This window comes from Pseudonaja textilis, chromosome 4 (assembly GCF_049901715.1).
Source record: "Pseudonaja textilis isolate UNSWEBS1 chromosome 4, rPseTex1.2, whole genome shotgun sequence".
In the NCBI taxonomy this organism is placed as follows: domain Eukaryota; kingdom Metazoa; phylum Chordata; class Lepidosauria; order Squamata; family Elapidae; genus Pseudonaja; species Pseudonaja textilis.
The window spans coordinates 82570928-82598708 of record NC_141993.1 but is presented as its reverse complement, the minus strand read 5'-3'; the positions used below and the strand labels follow the sequence as shown (position 1 = coordinate 82598708).

The window sequence follows — 27781 nt, the reverse complement described above, 5'->3', positions numbered from 1 at the left end:
GCTTGCAAGAGTCAGAAGACTTGCATAACTGTGGATGTGACATTAATTTATTGTCACAATCCTATAGGGTCACAGGGGAGGAAGCATCTCCCTTTTGGCTACTGATAAATCTCAAATAATTTTCAGGCAAACTCACTGTTGCTCGTAGTGCCTGAAGAGCTACATTCCGCTGAAATCCCATAGAGGAAATGATGGATACCATCTCTTCTGGAGGTTGATTATCCAACCCAGGAACTCCTGATCCTCCTGTTTGGGGAAAAGCTGTTCCCCCATAGCCGGGGATGGATAAAGGCTCTGCAAAATCTGGAATAAAATGGAAAGTATTCATTCATTCATTCAAGTCAATGGAGGTTTTCAGTCATCCAGCTCATGGTTGTCCCAAAGATGCTTTTTCAAGAGGCAACTGGACTTTCTTTGTTTTTCCTTGAAGACGTTTCGCTTCTTATCCAAGAAGCTTCTTCAGTTTTGAACTGAGAAAACTGAAGAAGCTTATTAGAAACTGATGATGCTTCTTAGATGAGAAGCAAAACGTCTTCAAGGAAAAACAAAACAAGTCCAGTTGCCTCTTGAAAAAACACCTTTAGGATATTCATTTATTCATTCATTACACACACACACATACATACATACATACATACATTCATTCATTCATTCATATATTTGCCGTTCCATTCATTATACCTGTAGATTGCAAAATCAACTGGGCCCACATGTATTCAAACAAGGCAAATAATTGATTAGCATTTTTATCATTTTCCTCTTACAGTGTCATTCACCTGAAATACTGACATGTCATCATTGGGAAAATGGCACAGTGTGTAAATTAGGTAAGGAAACCCTTGCGTAATTGTACAAAGAAAAAGGCAGAAATAGATCTAATGTGGTGACAGCCTTTTACCTCATGGTTGATTTACATCTTTGTCGGATACCAAGCACAGAAGAATTTGTAAACTGGGAGAGAAAGCAGTTTCTATCTCAATTGGGGGCCATTTCTGAAATAAAAATAATGTGAGCCTATGGGTTGGCAACATATTTCACAGAATTATGTAGTAAAATTTGCCCAAAGAGCTGCTGATTCAGTTCTACAGAGGAGTTATTCAGTCTGTTATCTGCACCTCTATAACTGTCTGGTTTGGCTCTGCAACCAAACAAGACAGGCACAGACTTCAAAGGATAATTAGAACTGCAGAAAAAACAATTGCTACCAATCTGCCTTCCATTGAGGACCTGTAAAGGATGAGTCAAAGAGGGCTGTGAAAATATCTATAGACCCCTCACATCCTGGACATAAATTGTTTCAACTTCTATCTTCAAAACTATGCTGTAGAGCACTGCAGACCAGAACAACTAGACACAAGAACAGTTTTTTCCAGAATGCCATCACTCTGCTAAACAACTAATTCCCACAAAATTGTCAAATTATTTACTGCATTACTATTATTCTTCTCATCCTTCCTAGTACCTATCTCTTCCCACTTATTACTATAACCATGTTGCTTGTATCTTTACAATTTATATAGTTTTGTTTCCTAGTATGATTTGATTGTGTGTTAGTAACCTATGACTATGACTAAATGTTGTATCTTATGATTCTTGAGGAATGTATTTTATTTTTTCTTTATGTATATTCTCTTCTCTTCTCTTCTCTTCTCTTCTCTTCTCTTCTCTATTCTATTCTATTCTATTCTCTATTCTATTCTATGTAAAGGTAAAGGTTCCCTTGCACATACGTGCTAGTCATTTCTGATTCTAGGGGGCAGTGTTCATCTCTGTTACAAAGCCGAAGAGCCAGTGCTGTCCAAAGACATATCTGTGGTCATGAGGCCGGCATGACTAAATTGAAGATGCACAGAACACTGTTACGTTCCCATCAAAATGGTCCCTCTTTTTCTACTTGCATTTTTAGATGCTTTCAAACTGCTAGATTGGCAGAAGCTGGGACAAGTAACGGGAGCTCACTCCATTACACGGCGCTAGGGATTCAAACTGCCGAACTGTCGACCTTCCTGATTGACAAGCTCAGCATCTTAGCCACTGAGCCACCACATCCCCTATTCTAAGTAGGAAGTCTATTTTTTACACTGTGTCTGTGGGATTTCCCATTCATAGTGCTACATTTTTCAGGAAAGTTCTTGGGCCTAATCTATTGGATGGTTTTTCTAAAGGACAAAACAGGAGTCCTTTCCACTTGGCAAACTGGCCCGGGGGGAGGAGGGGCAAGGGGATGGTTTTGTGAAAGCAGCAGGGGTACGTGCAGCTCAATTACACAATGGTGGGTACGCACGCCCATTGCTCGCACAAATGGAGCTTCCCGTATCAGCACGTTCACACACCACTCACGCTAACGAGAGCTGTGCGCACTCACACCTGGTTCTGAACAGGCCGTGGGTCAGTACCAGGCCACGAGTTCAAGGTTGAGCACTCCTGTTGCAAAGGAATCGAAATGTGTTTCTAAGATATACACCTTTGCCCAGGAAGCACAAATATACATATATATTTATTCATGGTTGCATAAAATAAAGCAAAAATCCAAATACCAGCCCTGGTTGTCCCAAAGATACTTTCTCCCAAAAGCAAAAAGACTTTGTTGGGTTTTTTTTTTCCTTTGAAAACATTTCACTTCTCATCCAAGAAGCTTCAATTTCAAGCCTTTACTGTCAGAGTACAACATGTGTACAATGAGATTGGCTGAGCCTCCTTTTGTGAACCCCCACCCTCAACAACACAATACAACTCACAGTGAAAACAGAAAATCCCTAACCCGGTGAATCCTACTAACAAACACACCCTAATGCAGTGAGTGAGGACGCTTTCTATTGTGGACCGGTGAAAGGAGGTCATCGGTTGTTGTCCCACTTCATTTTTTCACAAGTCCCTGAGGAAGTGGAGTCTCTGTTGGGCCTTTCTTTAGTTCGGAGGTTTTTAAAGAAATAACAACAACAACCACAAAATCCAGTTGCCTTTTGGAGAAAGCACCTTTGGGACAGCCATGACCTGGATGATTGAGACGCTCCATAGACCCCAGACCTGGTTCTTCCATGTGCGCAATGATCCAGTTGAAAGCCACCTCAGCACCCATGTTGCCAGTGTAGTACACGGCTTTTCGGCATGCTTCCAATGGAAACCCCATCTCTGCCAGCTGCATCACGGAGGATTCATCGAAATCTGGGGCTGAGAGAGAGGACATTCCAGGTGAAAACTGAACTCACTTTATATACAAACGTTGTAGCTTCTGCTGGAAGCTGTTTTAAAAAAAAATATAACTGCTGGAGGCATCATATGATGGAGGTGCAAATTTGAACAGAGAAATTCCTCAGACAGCTCTCCGTTCCTTTTCATTTCTTGTACAAGGAACGGCATGCCAGGTTCAGAAGTTCAGTTTTTTTGCAATGATCAGTATGAGGAACCGAACGTCAAAAGGAAGAGCTGTGCAAATTCTTGCCACAGTCTTCGAGCTGTTTGAAGAATAGCAAAGTCAGCATTGAGAGAAAAGTGCTGACACAAAATCACGCCTAAAAAGCAAAAGTGGCAGAGGTTATTAGGCTGTGCAAACATCTAAGGCTGAAGCCTTGGCTGTTCTCCATGCAAAACAGCTCCCAAAGCTAAGCTACCCCGAGCTTGCTTTCTTTTTTCTTTTTTTTTGGTTAATTCTGCATTTTAAAGGTCACAGATATTGATGGAGCACTGAAAGAATCCGTCAGGGTGAGCATAAATGATCAGGTGAAGCAACACCCTCCATCTTCAGCTCGTTTAAGTAACAATTGGATCTTAAATACAATTAATCATCTCTGCAATAATGCACAAAGACAAAATTATGCTGCAGTATTAGAGAATCTGGATCACTGTTCTATTCACACCTTTAAAGTTTCTAGGTCTCATTAATGTAAAGCTAGATAGGAATGTGTGAACCAAAATGGATATTATTCCTCCTCTCTGTCTCTGTCTCTCTCTCTGTGTGTCTGTCTGTCTCTCTCTCTCTCTCTCTGGGTGTCTCTCTCTAGCTCTCTTTCTGTCTTTGTCTCTGTGTGTGTCTTTCTCTCTCTCTCTCTCCCTGTCCTTCTCTGTCTCTCTCTGTCTCTGTGTCTCTGTCTCTGTCTCTGTCTCTGTCTCTCTCTCTCTCTCTCTCACACACACACACATACACACACTGTGTGACTATTGGTCCAGAAGATCTTGCTTTTTATTGATCTGCAAGCCTCTCTTGATAATATTCTTTTGGTAAACTGTGAAGAAAAAAGTTTTTTAAATGGTGGGTTTTCTGAAAAGCAAAGAAAAATGACCACTGTGGATCTTATCATCAATTTTTGCCCAATTCCTGTGTTGTGAAATCAGGAAATGTTCCAGTTGAATAAGGTTGCTCAGTGTCCCAGGCTAGATTTTAATACAGGTAGTCCTCGCTTTATGATCATATTTGAGCCCAGAATGTTTACCAGAAGTTGACCAAAAAATGATGGGGACGTTGCAAATGGCTATAAAGGCAAGCCGACTGCCAAGCACAAAATGCAATCACATGACTCTGTGTATGTGTGTGTGTGTACATGTGCAATGGCCATTGTAACTTCAAAACTCGGTCATAAATAGCTTTTGAAAACTTCAACGTCATAACTTCACTAGGCAAAGATGAACTTGTGATTTATAGTTCTGAAGATTAGACAGGATAATAGAAAGAATATTATGATGTAACCTTAGCAAGGTTCAAATATATTTGTACTTATAGCTGCTTTGAAGAATATCATAAGCCACTTCTTTATATCTTTTTTCTCTCTTTTCTATTTTCTTCCATATTTTTTCTTTTCTTGCACTTATTATTTATATCCCGCCTTTATTATTTTTAGAAATAATTCAAGGTGCTGAACATACCTAATACTTCTTCCTTCTCCTATTTTCCAACAACAACCCTGTGAAGTGGGTTGGACTGTTTTGAGAATGGCTGGTCCAAATTTACTCAGCCAGCTTTCATGTCTAAAGCAGAATTCATAGTTCCCTAACTTCTAGCTGGTGTCTTAACTACTTAGACCCAAATTTATTTCTTCCTTTGTCTTTCTTGTCCTGCTTTACATTAGTTTGTGTTAGGGGGAACAAAATAATGAAAGAGGCTGTTGTCATTATATTTAAGTTTCGAAGGAGCATTTGATTAGCAATGGCAAACAAAATACTGATCCCTTGGATTAATCCTCAAATCTCTTGGGTTGCAAAAATTAATAAAATCATATTGAAATCAACTATGAGAACATGGAATATTCCAAGATAGGGAACAGCTCTCTCCAGAGTTTTAAGATTTCTTTAAATATGTCAACACAGACCCAGGACAGGTGGAACGTTATGGAGAAGAAGAACACGGTTATAGCTCTCATGCAATTTGTAAAGATTCTGCGAGCCACAGCAAGTAAGCTCAGCCATTTCAAACAAAAATAAAACCAACATAAAGAAATGGGATACATACACTCCATGAAATGGTTCATCATGCCATCTGAAAGTCAAGGAAGTTAAGTTAAGGGAGAGCAAATTATTTTGGAATGGCAGAAAAATGGAAATTGGCTGGTTCTGCATTTGGTGTAAATACTAGATCATCACCCTATAGCTTAAAAGAGTGGTGCGGTGGCCTAGAGGTGGAGCTCTCGCCTCACAATAAAAAAGCTATGAGTTTGATCCTAGGTAGAGGAAAATATTTCTCCCTCTTTGGGCACAATGAAAATGTATCTGCTGAAAAAAAACTCTGCACTGGTGACAGAAAGGGCATCCGGCCACTAAACACTCAGGGGTGGGATTCAAATTTTTTAACAACCGGTTCTGCGGGTGCAGCTTAGGTGGTGGGCATGGCTTGGTGATTATATGACTTGGTGGACGTGGCTTGGTAGTCATGTTATTGGCTGTGTGTGGCCAACTCAATATCACACACATCGAGGCACGCATCTCCTTGCCTGGCCTCTCAAGAGTGTGGGGATGCTGCAACAGTCGTAAGTGTGAAAAATGGTCATAAGACACTTTTTTTAGTGCCATTGTAACTTTGAATGGTCACTCCACACAAGCAAAGTACCAGCAAAGGAGGGAAAAAAAACTCCAGAGAAGTTCCTGAGACAGGAAGTCTAGTCCTGCCAAGAATGTAATATGGGTTAATGGAGAGGCAGTTTCTGTAAGCAACACCAGAATATTTCCTTTCTGCCTTCCTTGCAGGATTAGGCCAGTAATTTCTTCTAACAACCAGTTCTCCAATCTGCTTAGAGTGTTAACAACCGGTTCTAGCAGATAGATGCAAACCTGTAGAATCCCACCCCTGGTTCCATTCAGTTGCCCACCAAGGGATTATCAAGTCATTAAAAGAAGATAATCACCCTATAGCTTTGTGATCCTATTCCAGTGTGGTGTCCCCAGGCCTGCCATCAGCAAAGTCATTACCTATTCCATTTTGGAAGTGGCAAGAATTTCAACTTAAACCAGCTCTAGAAAAAATTATACTAGGGAGCCCAAATGAACTACTTTGACCTTTAGATAGAACTGATTTTTTGTTGAGACCAAATTTTTCTGTCCATACCACTTCTGCAGAAACTTTCCTTCTGAGGATTTAAAAGTAATCCCTACTCCCCTTTAATGTATATGCTTGAATTCTAGTCCTGAATGTTGTGTGTTGTGGACAATCCATGAATAGTACATACCTTCCTTACTTAGAGTGGTTGAGCTGCTACCTTACATCATGCCCTCCTACTAGAGATTCCATGAATCTACCCACTTCCCTCCATTCCAGACAAGGGACTTTAGTATATCAGCAAATATCTGTTGATACAGTTCTACAGAGGAATGATTGAGTCTGTCATTTATACCTCAGTTACTGTCTGGTTTGGTCCAACCAAACAAGACAGAGAGACACTTCAACAGAACTGCAGAAACAAATAATTGCAACCAGCCTGCCTTCCATTGAGGACCTGTACACAGCACAAGTCAGAAAGAGAGCTGAGAAAATATCTACAGACCCCTAACATCCAGGGCATAAACTGTTTCAACTCCCCCCACCCCAGGACCCCGCAATAGGGTATTACATGCCAAAACAACTAGGCAGTTTTTCTCCCATGCCATCATTCTTCTAAACAACTAATTCCCACAATACCGTCTCAGGCCTAAAGATATTTACCCATGTAATAGGCTGTATTACTATTATTCTTCTCATCTTTTTCATCTTCTCACCTTTTCTGCTATCTTGTCCTATTGATATCTTATTATTTATCACTTCTTGTTTGTATCTTATGATTAATGATTGTAACTAGGATTTATAATCTATGACCTTCTGGACTAGAAGATCTCCAAGGTCCCTTTCAACTCTATTCTGATTGACCTATCACTTTGTTGTTTGTACGTACACTGAAAGCTTTATGCACCAGAGATAAATTCCTTCACACTTGGCCAACAAAGAATTCCATTCGTTATTCTTGTGATTTTACACATTAATTGGCCACGAGGATGCAGGACAATTATATTGTTGTTCTTTGAATAGATTTCCTCAACTTTACTCATGATCTCCCTTTCTCTTGACCTCCAGCCTACTCCAGTTCCACCACAGCATTGACCTAAAACAGACACAGAACATGCCAAATCCACTGAAGCAAGCATGACCAATAGATCTGTTTACACCAAAGAACCAGATCTTGGTTCCATCATTGCCTGCTTTTCTTGCCAACAAGACTCCCAGTGATCGTGTCGTAGCTTGGCATCCATGAAGATGGTCCATGCGAAGAGGAAAGGAGGCAAAATGATAAGGGAACAAAAAAAGAAGATCAACTAACAGTTGTGGTGGAGAATGGTGTGGAGGTAGGAATCCTCATGGTAGTAGGCAGTACCTTTGGGGTCATCAGGAATGATCACAGGTGGAGAGATGTCTGGAAGTTCCTCCTCTCCTGGTTGAAAGCCCGTTGCTCGGAGATGAGTGATGTCTAGAAGATCTGGCATGTCTACAGAAACATCTGCAAGCAAAAGGACAAATGGGAAGTTGATTGAATTATTTGGAAATAATCCTAACTCTGAAACTATAGATAGTTTTTAAGAAAGCAGGAAGAATAAGAGCCCTGGTAGCACCGTGGTTAGAATGTAATATTGCAGGCAAACTCTGCCCACAACCTGGAGTTCGATCCTGATGGGGTTCAAGGTTGACTTCCATTCTTCCAAGGTTGGTAAAATGAGAATCCAGATTGTTGGGGGCAATTTGTTGACATTGTAAACCATCCAGAGAAGGCTGTAAAGCAGTGGTCAGCAACCAGTGGACCCGGGACCACTGGTGGTCCGTGAGGAAATGTTGGTGGTCCACAGAGAAATGTCCCCCCCAAGCACTTCCCCCCAAGCAATTAATCCAGGCTGCGTGAGAACACAAGGCTGCGCCGCCCACATGGCCTGTCCACCTGCTTGCTCCCACCCTTCGGCCAAGTGCAAACCTTACCTTGAGTAGAGCCAGCTGCGGGGGAGGGAAATCCGCCCTGGGGTGGCTTGCTGACGTTGGTGGGAAAGTCGGTCCCATATTCCAGAGCTGCAATAATCACAGGACTGGCCCTTTGGTCATCCTAGAGCAGCTCCTCCAGTCCAGGGCAGGCTGGTGCACCCAGGTGGAGGAGCAGCTGCTCCGGGATGACCAAAGCGCCAGTCCTGTGACTACTGCACCTCTGGTATATGGGACAGACTTTCCCACCAATGTCAGCAAGCCACCGTCAGTCAAAATTCATATTAGTGGTCCATGGGATTTAAAATTATAAGTTTGATGGTCCCTGAGATCCAAAAGGTTGGCAACCCCTGGACTGGAGGACCTATGGGGTCCTTATTCTGTTATTCTGTTATTCTTTCTATGATCATGTGTACCCATCCCATCAATCCTAAATAAAGTCCAGAGTGCTATAGGATCACCTGCTATGGGCAGGGCATTGGACTAAAAGACCTCCAAGGTTCCTTCCAACGCATTATTTTATGTTCTAAGTTTCACAAAGTTCCTTGTATGAATCAGAATACTTTGAAATGTGGCAGCCAGAATCTATTTCTGTAGCAAACAGTCATTTGATTTTTTTTGGGGGGGGGTGGAAAAATTAACAATTCAATTATTTTTAAAATGCCTTAGACTTGTAATATTCCCAGGTCACCACCAAACTGAGTAAAAAACAAACTAAAAGAAACGTTTTCTATTATTAACAGAAAAAAGAAACAAGAGGAAGTTCCTTGGCTGTCCCAAAGGTGTTTTGTTTTTTTCCAAAAGGCAACTGGATTTTCTTGATTTTTCTTTGAAAATGTTCTCATCCAAGAATGGATGAAAAGCGAAATGCTTTCAAAGAAAAAACCAAGGAAGTTCAGTTACCATTTAGAAAAAGCGCCTTTGCGACAACCATGACCTGAATGACTGAAACTCTCCACAGACAGCTTTCTTGGGTATTATCTGGAGGATAAAAGAAACTTCCCCCTTAAGCAGCCTAATGTCTGTGGAGATTGTCAGCCATCCAGGTCATGGTTCTCCCAAAGGTGCTTTTTCAGGAGGCAACTGGAGGACTTCCTTGGTTTTCCTTTGAAGACGTTTCGTTTCTCATCCAAGAAGCTTCTTCTGCTCTGACAGGATAGTGGGGAATGGAAGGATTTATACTCCTTGCGGACGGCTGGTCATCTGCCTCCTTTTAGAAGGAGCAGGAATGGATTTCCAGAGGAAAAAAAAATGCAGACTACAGAAACCAGGAGCACTTACTCAGGTGACCTTGAGGACACAGATAAACCTCCAGGTGCTTCAATGACCCTCTAAACAGGGCTGTCAAACTTGCGGCCCACGGGCCAGATATGTCATGCGCTGGACATGCCCACTCCCGATTTAGCGAAGGGGTGGGGGAAGTCGTGATATGTCACGTGACGATTAAGTGATGACACGAGTTTGACACTCCTGCTCTAAAAGGATGCAAATGACCAGCTTTCTGCAAGGAATATAAATCCTTCCATTTCCCCACTGTCCTGTCAGAGCTGAAGGAGCTTCTTGGAGGAGAAGCGAAACGTCTTCAAAAGAAAAAAAAACAAGGAAGTCCAGTTGTCTCCTGAAAATGTACCTTTGGGACAGCCCTGGAGTAGATAGAATAGAACAGAATAACAGAGTTGGAAGGGACCTTGGAAGTCTTCTAGTCCAAGGATCTCCAACCTTGGTAACTTGAAGCCTGATGGAGGAGTTGAAGTCCACCAGGGTTCAAGTTGCCAAGGTTGGAGAGCCCTATTCTAGTCCAACCCCCTGCCAAGGCAGGAAACCCTATACCACTTCAGAGAAATGGTTATCCAACATCTTTTTAAAAACTTCTAGTGTTGGAGCATTTACAACTTCTGGAGGCAAGTTGTTCCACTGATTAATTGTTCTAACTATCTGGAAATTTCTCCTTAGTTCTAAGTTGCTTCTCTCTTTGATTAGTTTCCATCCCTTGCTTCTTGTCCTGCCCTCAGGTGCTTTGGAATATAGCTCAACTCCCTCTTCTTTGTGGCAGCCCCTGAGATATTGGAACACTGTATTCAATGTCTCCCCTAGTCCCTTTTTTCTTTCTTTTTTTAAATAAATTTTATTAGTCTTTTATGTCTTTTAAAAACAAAAGGATAATCATTATATTCAGTTCTGTGACATCAATCTCATACAATTCTCTTTTGTGCATATTTACAAATATACATAATTTGTGCAAATATATACATTTAATCTATAAATTGCTTATCTTAAATTCCTTCATTTTCCATCTGTCTTAATTCAATTCAATTATACCATTTCCCCCAGATTTTGTAATATTCAGACTCATCTTTCTCTTGTAACGTTAAGGGCAGTTTGTCCATTTCAGCACATGTTATAATTTTTTGAATGATCAATTCATCTAAGGGAATACAGTTGTGCTTCCAGCATTGAGCCCTAAGCTATTCTGGCAGCCGTTAAAATATGTAATACAATATATTTTATGTTTTTTCCATATTTCTTTTTAAATATCCCTAACAAGAATATTTCTGGTTCCAATTCTATTTGATCCTTAAGAATTTCTTGCAGCCAATATTTAATTTTAAGCTAGTATTTCTGGGCCTCAGGATAAGACCACCACATATGATAGAAAGTACCCTCTTTCTTTCTACATTTCCAACATGCCTAGTCCTTCTTTTCATTAGACTAGACATACCCAGTTCCAGCAACCGTTCTTCCTATGTTTTAGCCTCCAATCCCCTAATCATCTTTGTTGCTCTTCTCTGCACTCTTTCTAGAGTCTCAACATCTTTTGTGATAAACCTCACAAATGAACACAAGGCAATTCAATATGGAAGACATGAGTCAAAATACATACCAAGCTTCTTAGGGATCCAGTCAAGGCCAAAAGTAAACTTCTTTATCTGAACCACCAGGTATTCAGGAAAGGAAGCAAAGCGAGATGTTCTGGAAGTGTAAAGCATTTCCACATGACATTAAAAGAACCAAAACTCAAGGTCAGAAGCTTCATCATTTAAACAGAACAGCTGAACTGCTCTTTTTGGATCATACACAAGAGCCCGCCTATTCCTCTGTTCTTTTCTACGGCAGCCATCCAGATAGGTCTGGAAAGCAAAGAAATACAGTACTTCTCATTTAGCAACTGCCTCATTTAGCAATCCCTTTAAACTCTATGACCAATCCTCCCATTTACAATCATTGCAGGTCTGTAAAGTAAAGGAAAGCTGAAGTCAGGTAATAAGCACAGCTGGGATTTCACTTAGAATTTATTGATTGAATTGCCGCTCCAAACTGTCATCACCAGAGCAAGATCCCGCTTCCGCTGCTGCTCTGCCATCCGGTAAGAGTAAGACCCTAACCCTTATCTTATTTTTTTAACCAGGTGGCTAAGTCAAAGTAACAATGTGTCAGGGTACAATCAGATTTAATAAATATATTTTTTATAGCGTATGTTTTGTACAATCTGAAATCATCTCCAGAACAAGCAAAATAGGAGATTTCGTTCATCTCAAGGAAAGACCCAAAGCTCAAGTGACTTAAGAGATAGCAGAAGATATGTAATGCCACTACATTTTATACTATGCAGAGAACAAATGAAGAACCTAAGGGTCCTGACAGACTTTTGAAAGTAAATGGAGCTATTTATGGATTTGCTATCTCAGAAGACACAAAGAGTAGGAAAAAAAGAGGAATCAGCCTAAAATTCCTACATAGCCACAAGCAAGCTAAGTCCCTTAGATTCCACTGACTGTTACCTAACTCCAAGAAAATGCTAACCCAGAGGTCTCCAAACTTGGCAACTGTAAGATTTGAGGAGTCCAACTCCCAGAATTCTCCAGCAAGCATAGCTGGATGGAGAATTCTGGGAGTTGAAGTCCACAAGTCTTAAAGTTGCCAAGTTTGGAGAGTCCTGGTTTAACATTTCCTGGAAATTCGCAAAATGGAAGAACCCAATTCTTTGACCAGGTTAGGAGTGGGATGTGAAGGCTTAACTTAACCAGGATTACGGACACCGCCTTGACCCTGATCCCAGAACCCTCCATCTTCCGGGTCTATGCATCCCCCCTACCCCAAATAAAAGGCACCCACTGGGGTGGGGCAGAAGGAAAGCCCTCCCGTGCCTTGCTTGCAGAGACAGAGGTAGCGCTTTTAACCAAGCGGGTCGGCTGAGTGGTTGTGTGAGGAATTCTGGGAGTTGAAGTCCACAAGCCTTAAAGTTGCCAAGTTTGGAGAGCTCTGTGCTAACCAAACAATATTCCCACACATAGACATGATTAGCAATGAATCCGTTGAATCAGACCTGATCTTTTGTGCCTGACACATACTCACTTAATGCCAGCAGACTTGGCTTGAAGGGCACTGCTCCAGAAGTCTTCTACATTTTCTGGTTCCATAAAGGCCTGGAGACAAGCACTGAAAGGGATCCTTGCCCGGACCATCTCTGGTGGGGGCCTCCTTGTTGTTTCCGCTTCTCTTCTCTTCAGTTCATAAGCAATCAGTTCATCTAATTGGAAGAACAAGTGATACTGAATAAACACCATCCATCTGTGGGAAGTCGTGGATGGGCTCATTTGATGGCAAATGAACGTGAGAAATGGCTCCCCGACAACGTTTTGCATCTAAGAGTGGATCGCATACAGGGATGGGATTCCACTGGTATAACAACCAGTTCGGTGAGCTGCACGCGCACGCTCCGCATTTAGAAAAGCTCAAATTCCTACTTTGTAATGCAGTTCCTGTGAATCAAACAACTAAGGTGCGGCAAATTGCTCTGCCGCGCCAATCAGCTGCGTTCTAAAACCAAGGAGAACTGAACAAACTGAACAAGAAGAGATTTAACCTGGAAATAAGGAAAAACTTTCTGACGGTGTGAACAATCAACCCATGGAACAGAAGTTGCCTTTGGAAGTTGTGGGAGCGTCATCACTTGAGACTTTCAAGAAGAGATTGGACTGCCATCTGTCAGAAATGGTGTCGGGTCTCCCGCTTGGGTGGGGGGTTGGACTAGGTGACCTACAAGGTCCCTTCCAACTCTGATTATCTGTTATCTGAAAACCGGGAAATGAAGGACAGGAAAGAGCAGAGGCAGACGGGCGGCCCACATGCAAGTCGCAGCGAACCAGTTTGGAGCCAGCTGATCATCGAAACAAGGGGTTCACCCGATCTGGTCCAACCAGTAGAATCCCTCCCCTGATCGTGCGAAATGCAAATGTTTGACTTTGTTGCTGAATCCATAGCAGATTGTTCATAATGCAAGTCATTCATGAGACTGAACTGGGACGCATCCCTGAATTATATCTGAATGATAGACAACTCGTACATGCACTTTACCTTTATTTATCGCAGCTTCCATTGCAACGGGCAATTGCATGAGATATTCCACCCTCTCTGTGTACCGTACTTTTCTGGTTTGGCAGCACTGCGTCCGCTCTTCAACCAAGAAACGGAAGACATCGCTGGGGTTTTCCGAGCCAATTCGGTTTCTCTGAAAAGCAAAAAAAAAAAAAAAAGGTGACACCTAAGCAAGCATTTTGATTGGGAGTTGCTCAGAGCTGGTTGTGAAATGGATATGTTTAAGGCAGGTGTGTCAAACTCGATTTCATTGAGGGTCGCATTAGGGTTGTGTTTGACCTCAGGGGGCCAAGGTGGGCGTAGCCACCTGAATAATGCTCCTGGTTCCTGTAGTCTGCAATTTTTCTTTGGAAATCCATTCGTATCCCCACACCATTCAAAGGGTGTAATCCCAAATTATATAGCTAAAAGGATGCCCTCTAAAAAGAGTGCAAATGGCCAGCTGTCTGCAAGGAGTACAAATCCTTCCATTCCCCAGTCAAGAGCTGAAGAAGCTTCTTGGGTGAGAAGCGAAACGTCTTCAAAAGACTTGCCTCCTGAAAAAGCACCTTTGGGACAACCATGACCTGGATGACTGAGAATCTCTACAGACTTTTAGTTTATTTGTGGTTGATGTATGGCAGTGTAATTCTTTTTAGGGTCTGATGTTTTAAATGTTTTAAATAAACAAATCTTGACAACACAATTGATTGTGGACTATCCCATATCATACAGGAAGTCAATTGTCGATTATCCCAGGACATATAAGTATCTTTTTACCACTAGAGTTTTCAAGAAAACAATACGCCAGCTTGGAAAGAGCTTGAAAAACCCAAACAATTCCCATGCCACCATCTCAAGCCTTAGTAAATCAGAATTAAGGCACGTAATAAAAGTCCCACCATTTGTACAACCCGGAACTCTCAAAATCCTAGCTGAGGATGTTGAATTTGTTATTTGAGATATCTCAAGGGACGTCAAGCTGTGGAAAGCTGTAATTGCCTTGTCAAATTGCACTTTCGTGGTTCTAGAAATAGATACATCTCTACCTCTGGAGATACTTAAGATTAAGGATTTGTGCGTATGAAAAAACACATTGCACAGTACACCAGGGAAGTAAACTGTAGCTTTGTATTCTCCACTGGGGGAACAAGAGCTTCAAAGACATCAGTCAGCATTTTAACAGTCAGCATTTTAACAGTACAGAAGTTCCTTCTCTGTTAAATGTATACTGCTCAATTTTTCAAAAAAAAAAAATCATTGTGTTGTGGTTAGCTGGCAGCAGGTGCGGACGGTTGAGGAGAGCGACGACTCAGATGAGGGGCCAGGACCATTAGGGAGTGGACTGCTACCTTCAGAGTTTGTGGGGGCTGGGAGCAGCGATGAGGAGGTTCCTGAGGAGCCTGTGCCAAGTGCGCATGCACATAGGATTGCTCGTAGGAAAGAGCAGCTTCAACCGCACAGGCAACTCAGAAGTAAGGCTGCAATGTAATGGCCCCTCCTTCAAGAAGATAAAAGCCAGCTGTGAAACGAACATTCTTTGCAGGAAGCAAAGATGTTTTGAAACTCAGCCTCGTGGACATTACAGTATCTTAATTTGGTATTTGTAGACTCTTGTGTTGTGAAATATTTCTTATCTGTGATTTTTGGCAGTCTTGCAGTTTTGGCAAAGTTTGTGTTTATCAAAGTTAATTAGTTTGCAGCAGCCTTTTAACCGGGGATTCGTAAGACTCATTAAAAGGTTTCTGTTCTTTTTGGTTATTGTTTTTCTTACTGAAAAAAGGGTTTGGGTCAGAACGGTATGCGAGCCAATGAAGGTTTCATAACTTGAAGGCTCATTGATTTCAGCAGAGAACTCAGAGTGAAATCAATAAGGGTTGGAAATGCTTAATATGATCTGGTATATATTCTACATTTGTGGATCATTTATCAACAAAAGGCATCCTACGAGTGACCTCTTTATGGTTGCCTGAGTTTTGTAATAAACCTAATCATATACCGGTATGAAATAAGGGTATTTGAGAACTTCAACTGCAAACCTCCCCATGGGATTGAATGAGATATCACAATCACAAGTAGATCACAATTACAAGCAGATCACAATTTGAAATAGAGGCCGTCCTCAACTTACAACAGTCCATTTAGTGACCGTTCCAAGTTACAACAGCACTGAAACTTAGGACTGTTTTTCACTCTTACGACTGTTGCAGCCTTCCCATGGTCACATGATCAAAATTTGGGTGCTTGGCAACTAGTTCATATTTATGACCGGGGTCCCAGGGTCACATAATTCCCTTTTGCAACCTTCTGACAAGCAAAGTCAATGAGGAAGCCAGATTCACTTAACAACTGTGGCAAGAAAAGTCGTAAAATGAGGGCAAAGCTCACTTAACAAATGTCTCATCAATATGAATTTGGGACTCAGTTATGGTCATAAGTCAAATCCTACTAGTGTAGGATTTCTTTATATCTCACAGTTGCCTACCCAACAGGGTGCCCTCCAGTGGTGGGATTTTACTACTGGTTCTGTGGGGCATGGCATGGCGCACTGGGCGCGGTGTGGCTTGGTGGGCGTGGCAGGGAAAGGATACTGCAAAATCCCCATTCCCTCCTCACCCCACTAACCTGCTTTCCAGCTCCATTCTCCTGTGCAGGGGGCAACAAAAGAAGATCCTGCCAATCAGCTGGGACTCGGGAGGCAGAGAATAGATGGGGGCGGGGCCAGTCAGAGGTGGTATTTGCCGGTTCTCCAAACTACTCAAAATTTCCGCTACTGGTTCTCCAGAACCTGCTGAATACCACCTCTGGTGCCCTTCCTTTAAAAATGAATGGCTGCAAATTGAGGACTATGCCTGATTTCTGTATTCTGAAGCATGCTAGTCTCATGTACGTATGTATATATGTATGTATGTGTATAGATAGGTAGATATACAGGTGGGAAGGGAGGGAGGGTGAAAAGGAAGGAAGGAAAGAAAGAAGGAAGGAGGAAGGGTGGAAGGGAAGGAAGGAAGGAAGGAAACAAGGAAGGAAGGAAAGAAGGAAGGAGAGAGGGTGGAAGGGAAGGAAGGAAAGAAAGAAGGAAGGAAGGAAGGAAACAAGGAGGGAGGGAGGGTGGAAGGGAAGGAAGGAAAGAAGGAAGGAGGGAGGGTGGAAGGGAAGGAAGGAAGGAAGGAAGGAAGGAAGGAAGGAAGGAAGGAAGGAAGGAAGGAAGGAAGGAAGGAAGGAAGGAAGGAAGGAAGGAAGGAAGGAAGGAAAGAAGGAGGAAGGAAGGAAGGAAGGAAGGAAGGAAGGAAGGAAGGAAGGAAGGAAGGAAGGAAGGAAGGAAGGAAGGAAGGAAGGAAGGAAGGAAGATTTAGAGAGATTAGTCTTCCTTCTTGTCTGTAATAAAGCAAGATATCTACCAGTACCAAGTTCTTAAAATGTCTTTCAGTTGGATCCTATACAGTATGTGAGTTTCGACTTTGAGAAGAACTGAAATTCACAGATATCCTTGACCAGAGACCTGACAGTTGGTACCACATTCATCTATAAATAAAACTTCTAAATGTTTGTGCAAGAATGGTTGATATTATCTTTTGCTAGTTTATTCATGTGAAAAAAGACATTAACCTTTGCTCACCTCTATCAGGTTGATAAGGTGCAGGAAAAATTCTAGTGCATCTTGTTGCCGACTGGAGGAAAATTCGGGGTGCCCTTTGCTTACAAAAGCTTTGAACATGCGTGGAGAAATACCATTGCGCTGAGGCTGAAACACAAAACGAGAAGGAAAGGAAAAGAGGCTAAGTACATTTTCGAAACATATTTCTGAACAGGGTAGCAACTATTGCGAACCTTTATTTTCAGTAACTCTGACAAAAAAATCTATTATTTTCATTTTATCCATTCCCCCCCCCACCCCCGTTCCCAAAAAATGGAAGGAGAGAGGAGAAGAATTGCTTTGACGCTGCTTGATTCTGGTTTTGTTAGTGAAAATATGCACATTAGAATTCCGTGGCAAGAGATTCATTATAAGTGTGACAGTAGTTTATCCTCCTTGCAGAAAATGCCGTTCATTGTATGGAGTGCCATATACATACGTTCGTTCATGCGTTTCTTCACGGCCTGCACACTCTTGCAATATGACAGATGGAGAGTGCAAACGCTGATTCTATCCTGCAGATTCACAGAATGACGTTTCCATTCTTAGCGGATAATGGTAAATAGATTGTACCAACCAACGAAAAGTATAGATAATGAACAGTGGTGGGATTCAAAAAAATTTACTACCAGTTCTGTGCGCGTTGCTTTGGTGGGCATGGCATTGCTTGGTGGGCATGGCATTGCTTGGTGGGTGTGGCAGGGGAAGGTTACTGCAAAATCCCCATTCCTTCCCCACCCCACTAACCTGCTTTCCAGCTCCGTTCTCCTGTGCAGGGGGCAACAAAAGAAGACCCAGCCTATCAGCTGGGACTCGGGAGGCAGAGAATAGATGGGGGCGGGGCCAGTCAGAGGTGGGATTTGCCAGTTTTCCGAACTACTCAAAATTTCCACTACCAGTTCTCCAGAACTGGCCAGAATCTGCTGAATACCACCTCTGATAATGAAAATCAATTATTAAAAGATCAAGGTCCTTAACTTGCAAGAAGAATTCAGACCAGAATTTCCTTTGCTAAACCAAGGCGGTTATTAAATCAGCCATGCCTGATTTTAGGGCCACGGTTCTTAAACTAAATCACTGCAGATGTTGAGTGAATCACATGGTCATTAAGCGAATCTGATATCTGACTTTGAATCTGGCTTCCCCCACTGACTTTGTTTGTCAGAAACCAGCTGGAAAAGTTGCGAAATATGGTCATGTGACACACCCACCCACCTCAAAACACTGCAACCAATCAATCAATAGGAATAGAGCTGGAAGGGGCCTTGGTAAAGGAGGAGACCTTATACAATGTCAGACAAGTGACTGTCCGGTCTCTTCTTAAGAACCTCCAGTGATGAAACACCCACAACTTCTGATGGCAAGCTGTCATTGTAAATACATCCCAGTTGAGACTGTGCAATGCTGTGACAGTCTTAAGTACGAGAACTTGTCTTAAGTCACTTTTTTCAGTGCTGTTGTAACTTTGAACCTGTTGCCAAATAAATGGTTTCTAAATTGCATTTGGCAAGGAAAATGGAGTAAATGAGTATAGTAAGTTAAATGTAAATGTCCCCCTCCAAAAAAAATAATAAAACAGATCAAGTAGGTGAATTGTGCCTTTTGGTAACAAGTGTGTTAAAGGCAGGAAATGAAGAAATTTTAGGTTGTGTCATTGCGTTGTTTTGTTTCTTGGAGACTCTTGGTTTTTGCCAGAATTGGAATAATGTGTTCATTTGTCCCATCCTATCTCACACATAACTCTCTTATGCACCCATACACACAACTACAATGCTTAACATCCCTCAATCAAAGATGTATTGTTTAAAAATATTTAAAAATATTGTTTAATATAATATAACTATATCTCCGCTGTTACCTATTGGAAATTCTCCACTTTCAGCCCATTCATTTGATTTCTTTCCATCTTACACTTATGCTTTAAGGAAAGCAAAGGAGATTAAAAATGAGAAACATCCATCCTTCTATCTATCTATCTATCTATCTGTCTATCCATCCATCCATCCATCCATCTATCCACCTATCTACTTACCTAATCTATGCTTCCTTCCTTCCTTCTTTCTCTTTCTTTTTCTTTCTTTCTTTCTCTTTCTTTCTTTTTCTTTCTTTCTTTCTTTCTTTTTTCTTTCTTTCTTTCTTTCTTTCTTTTCTCTTTCTTTCTCTTTCTCTCTCTCTTTCTTTCTTTTCTTAATTATCCTTTCTCTGAATTTTCTACCCTAACTCCTTAAGGGGAACATATATTCCATTATGGTCAAGTTACCAACCTTCCAAAACCGGAATATGTTATGACACGTTTCAGCATCCGGATGACTATCTATGCGTATTTATATACAGCAATAGAAAATTCTGACCATGCTTTCCTCTTCAATGGTTGCAAAACAGCTTGGTTAAAAATAAGATGACTTGGATTATTCAACCTTTCACACAGATAATTTAGGCAGGAGGCACTCCGTTGACGTCCAATGGTGGCATGATATTAGGATAACTCTTTATAAAGGGCATTAACAGGCGTGCATGTAAGCTGTATGCCATCCATCTAAATAAGAAGGCTATATTTATAGAGATGTAGTCAATGAGAAGAAGCAAACACGCTCATCCGTTATGCTTTCTGCCTGTGAAGGATATGAATGCAATTTTGGAGGTACCAGAAACATCCCAATGTGGTAAGGCAGCAGCTGCCAAAGCCTTTTGACAGGGGTGTCCAACTTTGACAAGTTTAAGATTTGTGGACTTCAACTCCCAGATGGCTGGGGGAATTCTGGGAGTTGAAGTCCACAAGTCTTAAACTTGCCAAAGTTGGACACTCCTGTGCTATGACATTCCTACCCACTCTGGTGGCCCCAAAATCACAGAAGTAAAACACATTTGCAGTGGGGTGCCAAATTCGTAATTCTCCCTGTGCAAGGTAGAAGAACATAACATGGCCTCTTACAGGCTGAGACCTCAAAACATGCAGGTTCTGCCCACCACTGATTGTCACACATCTTGGAGGGGAGAATAAATGCCAATGTTTTCCTAAGTCTTTCAGAAACATCTCATCCATTCAATAAATCAGAACTGAGCCTTTAACAAGGACAACTGATCTCATTTGGAGGCTAAAACATATAAAGAACAGCTGCTGGGTATATCTACAGTAGTTTGATGAAAAGAAGGACTAGCGGTGACATGATAGCAATGTTCCAATATCTCAGGGGCTGCTGCAAAGAAGAGGGAGTCAAGCTACTCTCCAAAGCACCTGAGGGCAGGACAAGAAGCACCGGGTGGAAACTAACCAACGAGAGAAGCAACATAGAACTAAGGAGAAATTCCCTGACAGTTAGAACAATTAATCAGTGGAACAACTTGCCTCCAGAAGTTGTGAATTATCTGACACTGGAAGTTTTTAAGAAGAGATTAGATAACCATTTGTCTGAAATGGCATAGGGTTTCCTGCCTAAGCAGGGGGTTGGACTAGAAGACCTCCAAGGTCCCTTCCAACTCTGTTATTGACTATATGACTGTAACTTTGTTGCTTGTATCCTTATGATTTATATTGACTGTTTCTTAGTATGATTTGATTGCTTATTGTACCCTATGACTAGAGGTGGTCTTCAGCAGGTTCTGACTAGTTCTGGAGAACCGGTAGCGGAAATTTTGAGTAGTTCGGAGAACCGGCAAATAGCACCTCTGATTGGAGATTTTACAGTATCCTTCCCCTGCCATGCCCACCAAGCCACACCCACAGAACCGGTAGTAGAAAATTTGAATCCCACCACTGCCTATGACTATTATTAAGCGTTGTACCTTATGATTCTTGACAAATATATCTTTTCTTTTATGTACACTGAGAGCATATGCACCAAGATAAATTCCTTATGTGTCCAATCACACGGCCAATAAAGAATTCTATTCTATTCTACTCTATTCTATTCTAATTCTGATTCTCTTCATTCCATTCCAGAAAGTGGTTCATTAGTAAAACTTCTGTTTGTCCAGTCATCGGATGGCCCCTATCCAACTTACTTGACTGTGAAACATTAAACAGGGGCAGTCCTGGTTAAACTCATATAATTAAAATCAACCCCATCCCTCTTCTCACGATGAGATTCAACACTGAAGCACCCAACAGATGACTATCTAGACCAGGCATGTGCAACCCATAGCCCACAGGCCCTTATGCAGCCCTGGACAGGTAGTCCTTGACTTATTACCACAACTGAGCCCAAAATTTCGGTTGCTAAGTGAAACATTTGTGAAGTGAGTTTGGGCCTATTTTTTGGCCTTTCTTGACAGAGCAGTTAAGTGAATCACAGTAGTTGTTAAGTTAGTAACACAATTGTTAATGGATCTGGCTTCCCCGTTGACTTTGCTTGTGAGAAGGTCACAAGAGGGAAATCACACAACCTTGGGATACTGCAACTGTCGGAAATACCAGTCAGCTGCCAAGCATCTGAATTCAGATCATGTGATTAGGGAATGCTGCAACGGGCATAAGCAATGGTGGGATTCAACTGGTATAACTGGTTTGGTGAGCACGCTCAGCGTTTGAAAACCGCTCACTTTCAGCTCTAAAACTTACCTTCTGCTGCAGTCCCAGTGAGTAAAAGAGCTGAGGCGCGGCACTCTGCTGCGCAAATCAGCTGAGCTGCAAAACACGGAACTATAGGACAGACTAGGTCAGGTGGGCAGGGCCAACTAATTGCTGGAACTACCGGTTCACCCAAATTGGTCCGAACCAGCTGAATCCCAGCCCTGGGCATAACTGTGAAAAATGATCATAAGTCTGTCAGCTTTGGAAGCCATATTAGCACCAGAAGCTTCCACACTGCCACATTCTTGAGCCTGGGAAAATGGGAGGGGGAATTTCGTGGAGCGTATGTGGTTAGACATAATAGCATTCTTCTTTAAAGTCAAGGTCATGTTATTCCTGCACCGGGCTAAGGAATAGTTGATGAGATGTCTCAAGTTGGGATGAATGGTGATTGGGGCATGTGATAGAATGAGGGGTGCAGGGGGTGGATTTGTAATTTTTTACTTATTGAAGGGAAACCTGGAACTTTCAGGTTCGGGATTTCCCAGATGTGCCAGTTTACTACTCTAATTAAAGGAAACTTTGTGAACATGTCTGTCTCAGAGTTATTTATTGGAGTTGAGGTTTTCTGGAACGCTGACAAAGTCACTGTTTTCAGTGCCGCTCTAACTTTCGTCACTTAATGAACTGTTGTAAGTCGAAGGCTATCTATATGAAAAATAAAGGATGTTTGTTATTAATAGACATTAATTACATTCTATATTTTATACGGGGCCCAAGACATTTCCTCGTCACTCAATGGGGCCAGGTAAGCCAAAACGTTGGACAACCAACGATCATTCTAGACTTTGCTGGAAATTATCCAACGATGGGTAGACTGATACCTTTCTTATAATTTGTGCCTCTGTTACATTTCTCTTACTGTTGGGAAGCTTTCTAACATTCAGTAGAAATCTGCCTTCGTGTATCTTTAATCCATTCTGCATTCTAGTGCAATCGAGAACAAGACATCCCTTCCAATATCTAAAGCAGGGATGAGATTCTACAGGTTCCGACCGGTTTTATAGGACCGGTTGTTACGATTCTGTGCAGTTCAGATAACTGGCAAATCATGCCACTGGCTGCCCCTGCCCCTCCCCACCTGCTCCTCCCCTCCCAACATTGCATGAATGCCCAACATTGCTGACTGCATTGTCCCCCGCCCAGTCACCCCTTAAGGGTTTTTTTTTGTTTCACCTCCTGACAATCGGCTGTTCCAATGATCAGCTGTGCCAGGATCCCCCTCGCTGTCTTATTGCTTTGCCCAGGAGGGTTCCCCGAGGCCCAGGAGGCAAAAAGGGTCACGTGGGGGAGGGGGTTACTGCAAAAAAAAAAGAAGCCACGCCAACCCAGTCTAATGGCCATGCCCACCTGGCCACACCCACAGAACCAGTTGTTAAAAAATTTGAATCCCACCCGATCTAAAGTATGTTAGCAAATTCACCTTTTATCTTGTCTTCTCAAAGCCAGACAATCACCATCTTTTCAATCTCTCATCAGAGAACTTACTTTCTAGCTTCCTGACCATCTCACTATCTTTCTCTATATCAGTTTCTCCCAATCCTTCTTAAAACGCAGTATCCAGAAGTAGACAGAATATTTATGGTCATTCTCTGGAGACACCTCTTTTTCCATTTTTAAAGTCTAGAGACTGCATCGGTTCTCCAAGATATCCCAAAGGCAGATTATCAACGTTCAGCATATTCATTAGCAAATGATTAGGACTTGGATGGAGAACACTAATGAATCCAAAGACTGGAGACTAAATAGGCAATTAAAAAAAAAAAATCTATGGTATTGCCAAGAAAGTTTCATGAATTGGTCCGTGAAGTCATGAGAGGTTGACTACGATATGGAGAATCATGTGGAGTTTTTTTTGACTGAGATATTGAATAAATAAAGAAAAGCTGCTATTACTCATTATTAGAAAGAAATTGTCACTGTCAGCATTTTCTCGCCTCCAAATTATATGCATTTGGTCTTCCATCTGTTTTCAAAAAATCTGCATAGCTCTCTCTCTCTCTCTCTCTAGGAGGCCTTTAAACGTCTTTGATTTCATTTGATATGCTTTCATTGACCTCTTTTTAGGACCTCCAATTTCGGGTCTTCAAACAATCATAGCACAGAAATCAAAAAATGCACAATCAAAATAAAATGCAATCAAAGGAGCTTTCAGAAAGAGCTACTTTATAAACTCTTGGCCTGACATTCAATCGCTCGCAAAATTTGCCTTCTAGACGAAGTTCAGCTGATTAACCTACTGATTCAAATTGCAGCCCTCCATAAATATATCTCTCTCTCTGTTTACCCATATAGTTCTTCCCAGAAGAAAAATATCCTCATTAGCTACCCCATTGCCTGTATCGGTTACACAGCGACCTTTCCTTTTTTAAATATACCATCTGTATCTACCTATGAAAAAAGGCACATCGAAAAGGGGCAACAAATAAGAAAAAGAAAAAAACAAAGCACCAAGTGGAAAGATAGGTGGCTAATAAAATTTAGTAAATTCATAAATAAATAAATACATAATAAAAATGGATGGATGGATGGAGGTAGGTAGGTATTGTAGATATGGTAGGTAGGTAGGTATGATAGGTAGGTAGGTAGATGATAGACAGATGATTGATAGATGATTGATCATAGATAGATAGAAGATAGAGATAAACAGATGATAGATGATAGACAGATGATTGATAGATGATAGATAGATGATAGATAGATAGAAGAAAGATGGATGGACGATAGAACCAACCAATCAAGCATCCTAGAATCGGTTACTTTTTACAGATTAAAGTAGCTGAATGTACTGAAGCGTTTAAAAAACCCACGAATCATTAAAACCTACGAATACTGATAGCAACATTCAGCAGTACAATATAAATCACAAAATGAGATTTACATGAGAATTACAGTAATTTCTATCCAAGCAATTAAAGACTTCATTATCCCCCCAAAAAATTCAGAAGCGGTACCAGTCTGTAGAAAGAGTTATAAATAGTTCTGGAGTTGTTGTCTGTGTTGGATTTTCTTGGGAAATATAGTATGATGGGATTTTTTTTAAAAAAAGAATTTTTTTTATGATTGTTTGACCCACTCCCACCCAGAGTCACTTGTTGAGAAGACAGCCATGAAAACTGAATAAATAAATAAATAACTTTAGAGAGGGAGGTAAGAGGTGAAATATGAAGCTCTGCAATGAGTTTCCATATTTAGGGGTAATAAAATCTTGCCTGGAACTCAAAGGCTAAGTAGATGTAAATATTATGTCAATGGTTTCTCAGTAAACAAAGTTTATAAAGTAGGGCAGGCATAAATAGCTTCCTATTTCATTCTTAACCCAGGCCAGAGCTTTTATGTACAGTACTAGCTCAGTGTTGCTTTCTATAGAAGAAAGAGTGGCAGAATCTGGATGTGGAGTCAAAAGAAGGATCACCCTAGAATCTCTACATAGACACAAGTGGATTAAGTCTATCCCCACCTCTTGAATTCCACTGGTCCTTATCTAGCATCAATTTAGCATTGAGAAGATTCCTGTGCAGAGGCATCATCTTCTTCTTCTTTTAATGCCCCATAATCCCTTGCAGGGTGCCGTCTGTCCAACTGAATGGAGCTGAATGTTTACTGGCCGGATGCCCTTCCAGTTGCCAATGCGGAGTTATATTCAGCAGATATATTCTCAGTGTGCCCAGAGAGAGAAATATCTACTTCTACCTGGGATCGAACTCACAGCCTCTTGATTGTGAGGCAAGGGGGTTCCATCTCTAGGCCACTGCACCACTTTATTCCTTTGCAGAGGCATGATTAGCAATAAATCAGTTTAATTGGACATTCACATGTGGACCTGATCTTTTGCACTGGATGCTTTCAGAATACAAAGGCATCTTTTTTGCCAAAATAAAAAAAAAAAGTAGGAGTTTGCCCTGGGATACCAACTGACATAACTTTTAAACACACCCATTTTTCCTCAAAAATCTACATTTATGCTGCATGAAACGATTCTTTGTATAAGTAGTAATGTTGAGGCTGAATTCCCTTGGAAGCCACTGATATAAATCTGTGCCATTATCTGGGACAAGTTTGAACTGGTCAATCCTGACAAAGTAGAAGTCCTCAGGGCTGTGAGCTTGGCCACCTGAGTTCTGGCCTCCAGGAGGTGGCATATAGTTGGGTCTATGCAGTAGTTAATGACTCTTTGAGGCATCCTGGGGTCATGTGATCACCATTTGTGACCTTCCCAGGCAGCTTCTGACAAAAAAAAAGTCAAAGGAGAAAGCCAGATTCACTTAACAATGACCGCGATTTGCTAAACAACCATGGCAAAAAGACCATAGCATTGGCTGTGACTCACTTAACTTGCCTTGCTTAGCAACGGAAATTCTCGTCCAGATTGCAGTCAAGGATTACCTATGAAATAATCCCCCTTTTTTTCTGGTCCCATGCTCTTCTGGTTAGTCAAGGCCTCTTTAGGAAGGGGCCTAAGGTTGTGTCCATGCATTGGTTAATGTCTCCTTCTGGCAGGGGAGTGGTATCATCTGTCTTGAAACCATTCTTGAACCCAACAGCATTGGACAACTTCAAAAACAACAGTCAGATAAGAAGGGCATAAGTCCAGACCAAAAAAATAAATTGAGAAAATGTCACCCACCCCCAATTCTCATAAAGATGAAGTAAGGGAGGAGGAAATGCATGCAGACTTGAAAGGTTCTCTTACTACAATATAAAATACCGAGCTACGTAAGCGGTGGCTTATGTAGAAGAAGGAGAGATTCAACCTGGAAATAAGGAGAAACTTTCTGACAGTGAGAACAATCAACCAATGGAACAGCTTTTGCCTTCAGAAGTTGTGGGAGCGCCATCACTTGAGACTTTCAAGAAGAGATTGGACTGCCGTTTATCAGAAATGGTGTAGGGTCTCCCGCTTGGGCGAGGGTGTTGGGCTAGAAGAACTACAAGGTCCCTTCCAACTCTGATTATCTGTTATCTGGCGCAGTGGTTAGAGTGCAGTACTGCAGGCTACTTCTGCTGACTGCCAGCTGCGATTTTCAAGGAGACGATTGTCTTGCTAAAATGATGGTGGTTATTCTCATCTGTCTTCTACTTCATTCTCAAACTGAATATGGTGGGTCAAATACCTTGTGTTGCTCCTTCATCACCTGTTCAATGAGCTCAGATTTCACTGGAGGTTTTGAATACTGGCCTGAAAGAAGTCCATGTCCCAATTTAGCCCTGCAGCAAGGGAGAAGGGGGAGGGGAAGAGAGAGAAAGCATACCAAAAGTTACCCAATAAGCTTTTAAAAGGGAGAAAGGACAGGAAGCAGAAAGTAAGTTTAAATCAGCCATCTGTCAACGGGAAATCTAATCAGGCATTGCCAAGAAGACTACTATAACCTCAAGTCTCAAAGGTGCTTTTCAAAGTGCAACTGGATTTTCTTTTTCTTTCTTTTGAAAATGTTTTGCTTCTTATTCATTAAGCTGTCAGGATTCCAGCCCTAATTAAATCATTGGACTTCATCCCAATACCTGAGTGTCCAAGGGATTGCCCTCTCATCAGTCAGCCTGACCGAGTGGACGTCAACACTGAAAGCAACTTGGGAGAATGTTTTTAAAAAAGTGCTAGCTAAAGCAGCACAGACCTGTAAAAAAACAGGTAGAGAAACACTGAGCCCCGCAGCGGCCATTCCAGGTGGGGGAGAAGGTCTACCTCTCCACAAAATACCTGAGGCTAAAACTCCTTAGCAGAAACAGGGGCCAAAGTTTATGGAACCAGGAACGTTTGATGAGTTGACAGAAGCTTCTTCAGTTCGGGCTGAATGGTGGG

General features: G+C 41.7%; 1 protein-coding gene across 2 annotated transcripts in view; it reads right to left on the bottom strand.

Moving 5' to 3' along the window:
* USP13 (ubiquitin specific peptidase 13) overlaps positions 1-27781 on the bottom strand; it is a 94459-nt gene that overhangs the window by 5938 nt on the left and 60740 nt on the right. Inside the window, exons 10-18 of one of the 2 annotated variants that reach the window (XM_087933509.1) lie at positions 27096-27189; positions 17394-17519; positions 13775-13928; positions 12773-12947; positions 11301-11389; positions 7830-7952; positions 5444-5470; positions 3028-3171; positions 137-303 (exon numbers count right to left, since the gene is read on the bottom strand). In XM_087933509.1, the coding sequence (XP_087789635.1) occupies positions 137-303; positions 3028-3171; positions 5444-5470; positions 7830-7952; positions 11301-11389; positions 12773-12947; positions 13775-13928; positions 17394-17519; positions 27096-27189 (1099 nt within the window). The remainder of the gene's footprint in view (positions 1-136; positions 304-3027; positions 3172-5443; positions 5471-7829; positions 7953-11300; positions 11390-12772; positions 12948-13774; positions 13929-17393; positions 17520-27095; positions 27190-27781) is intronic. The other variant, XM_087933510.1, reaches the window with a different exon arrangement.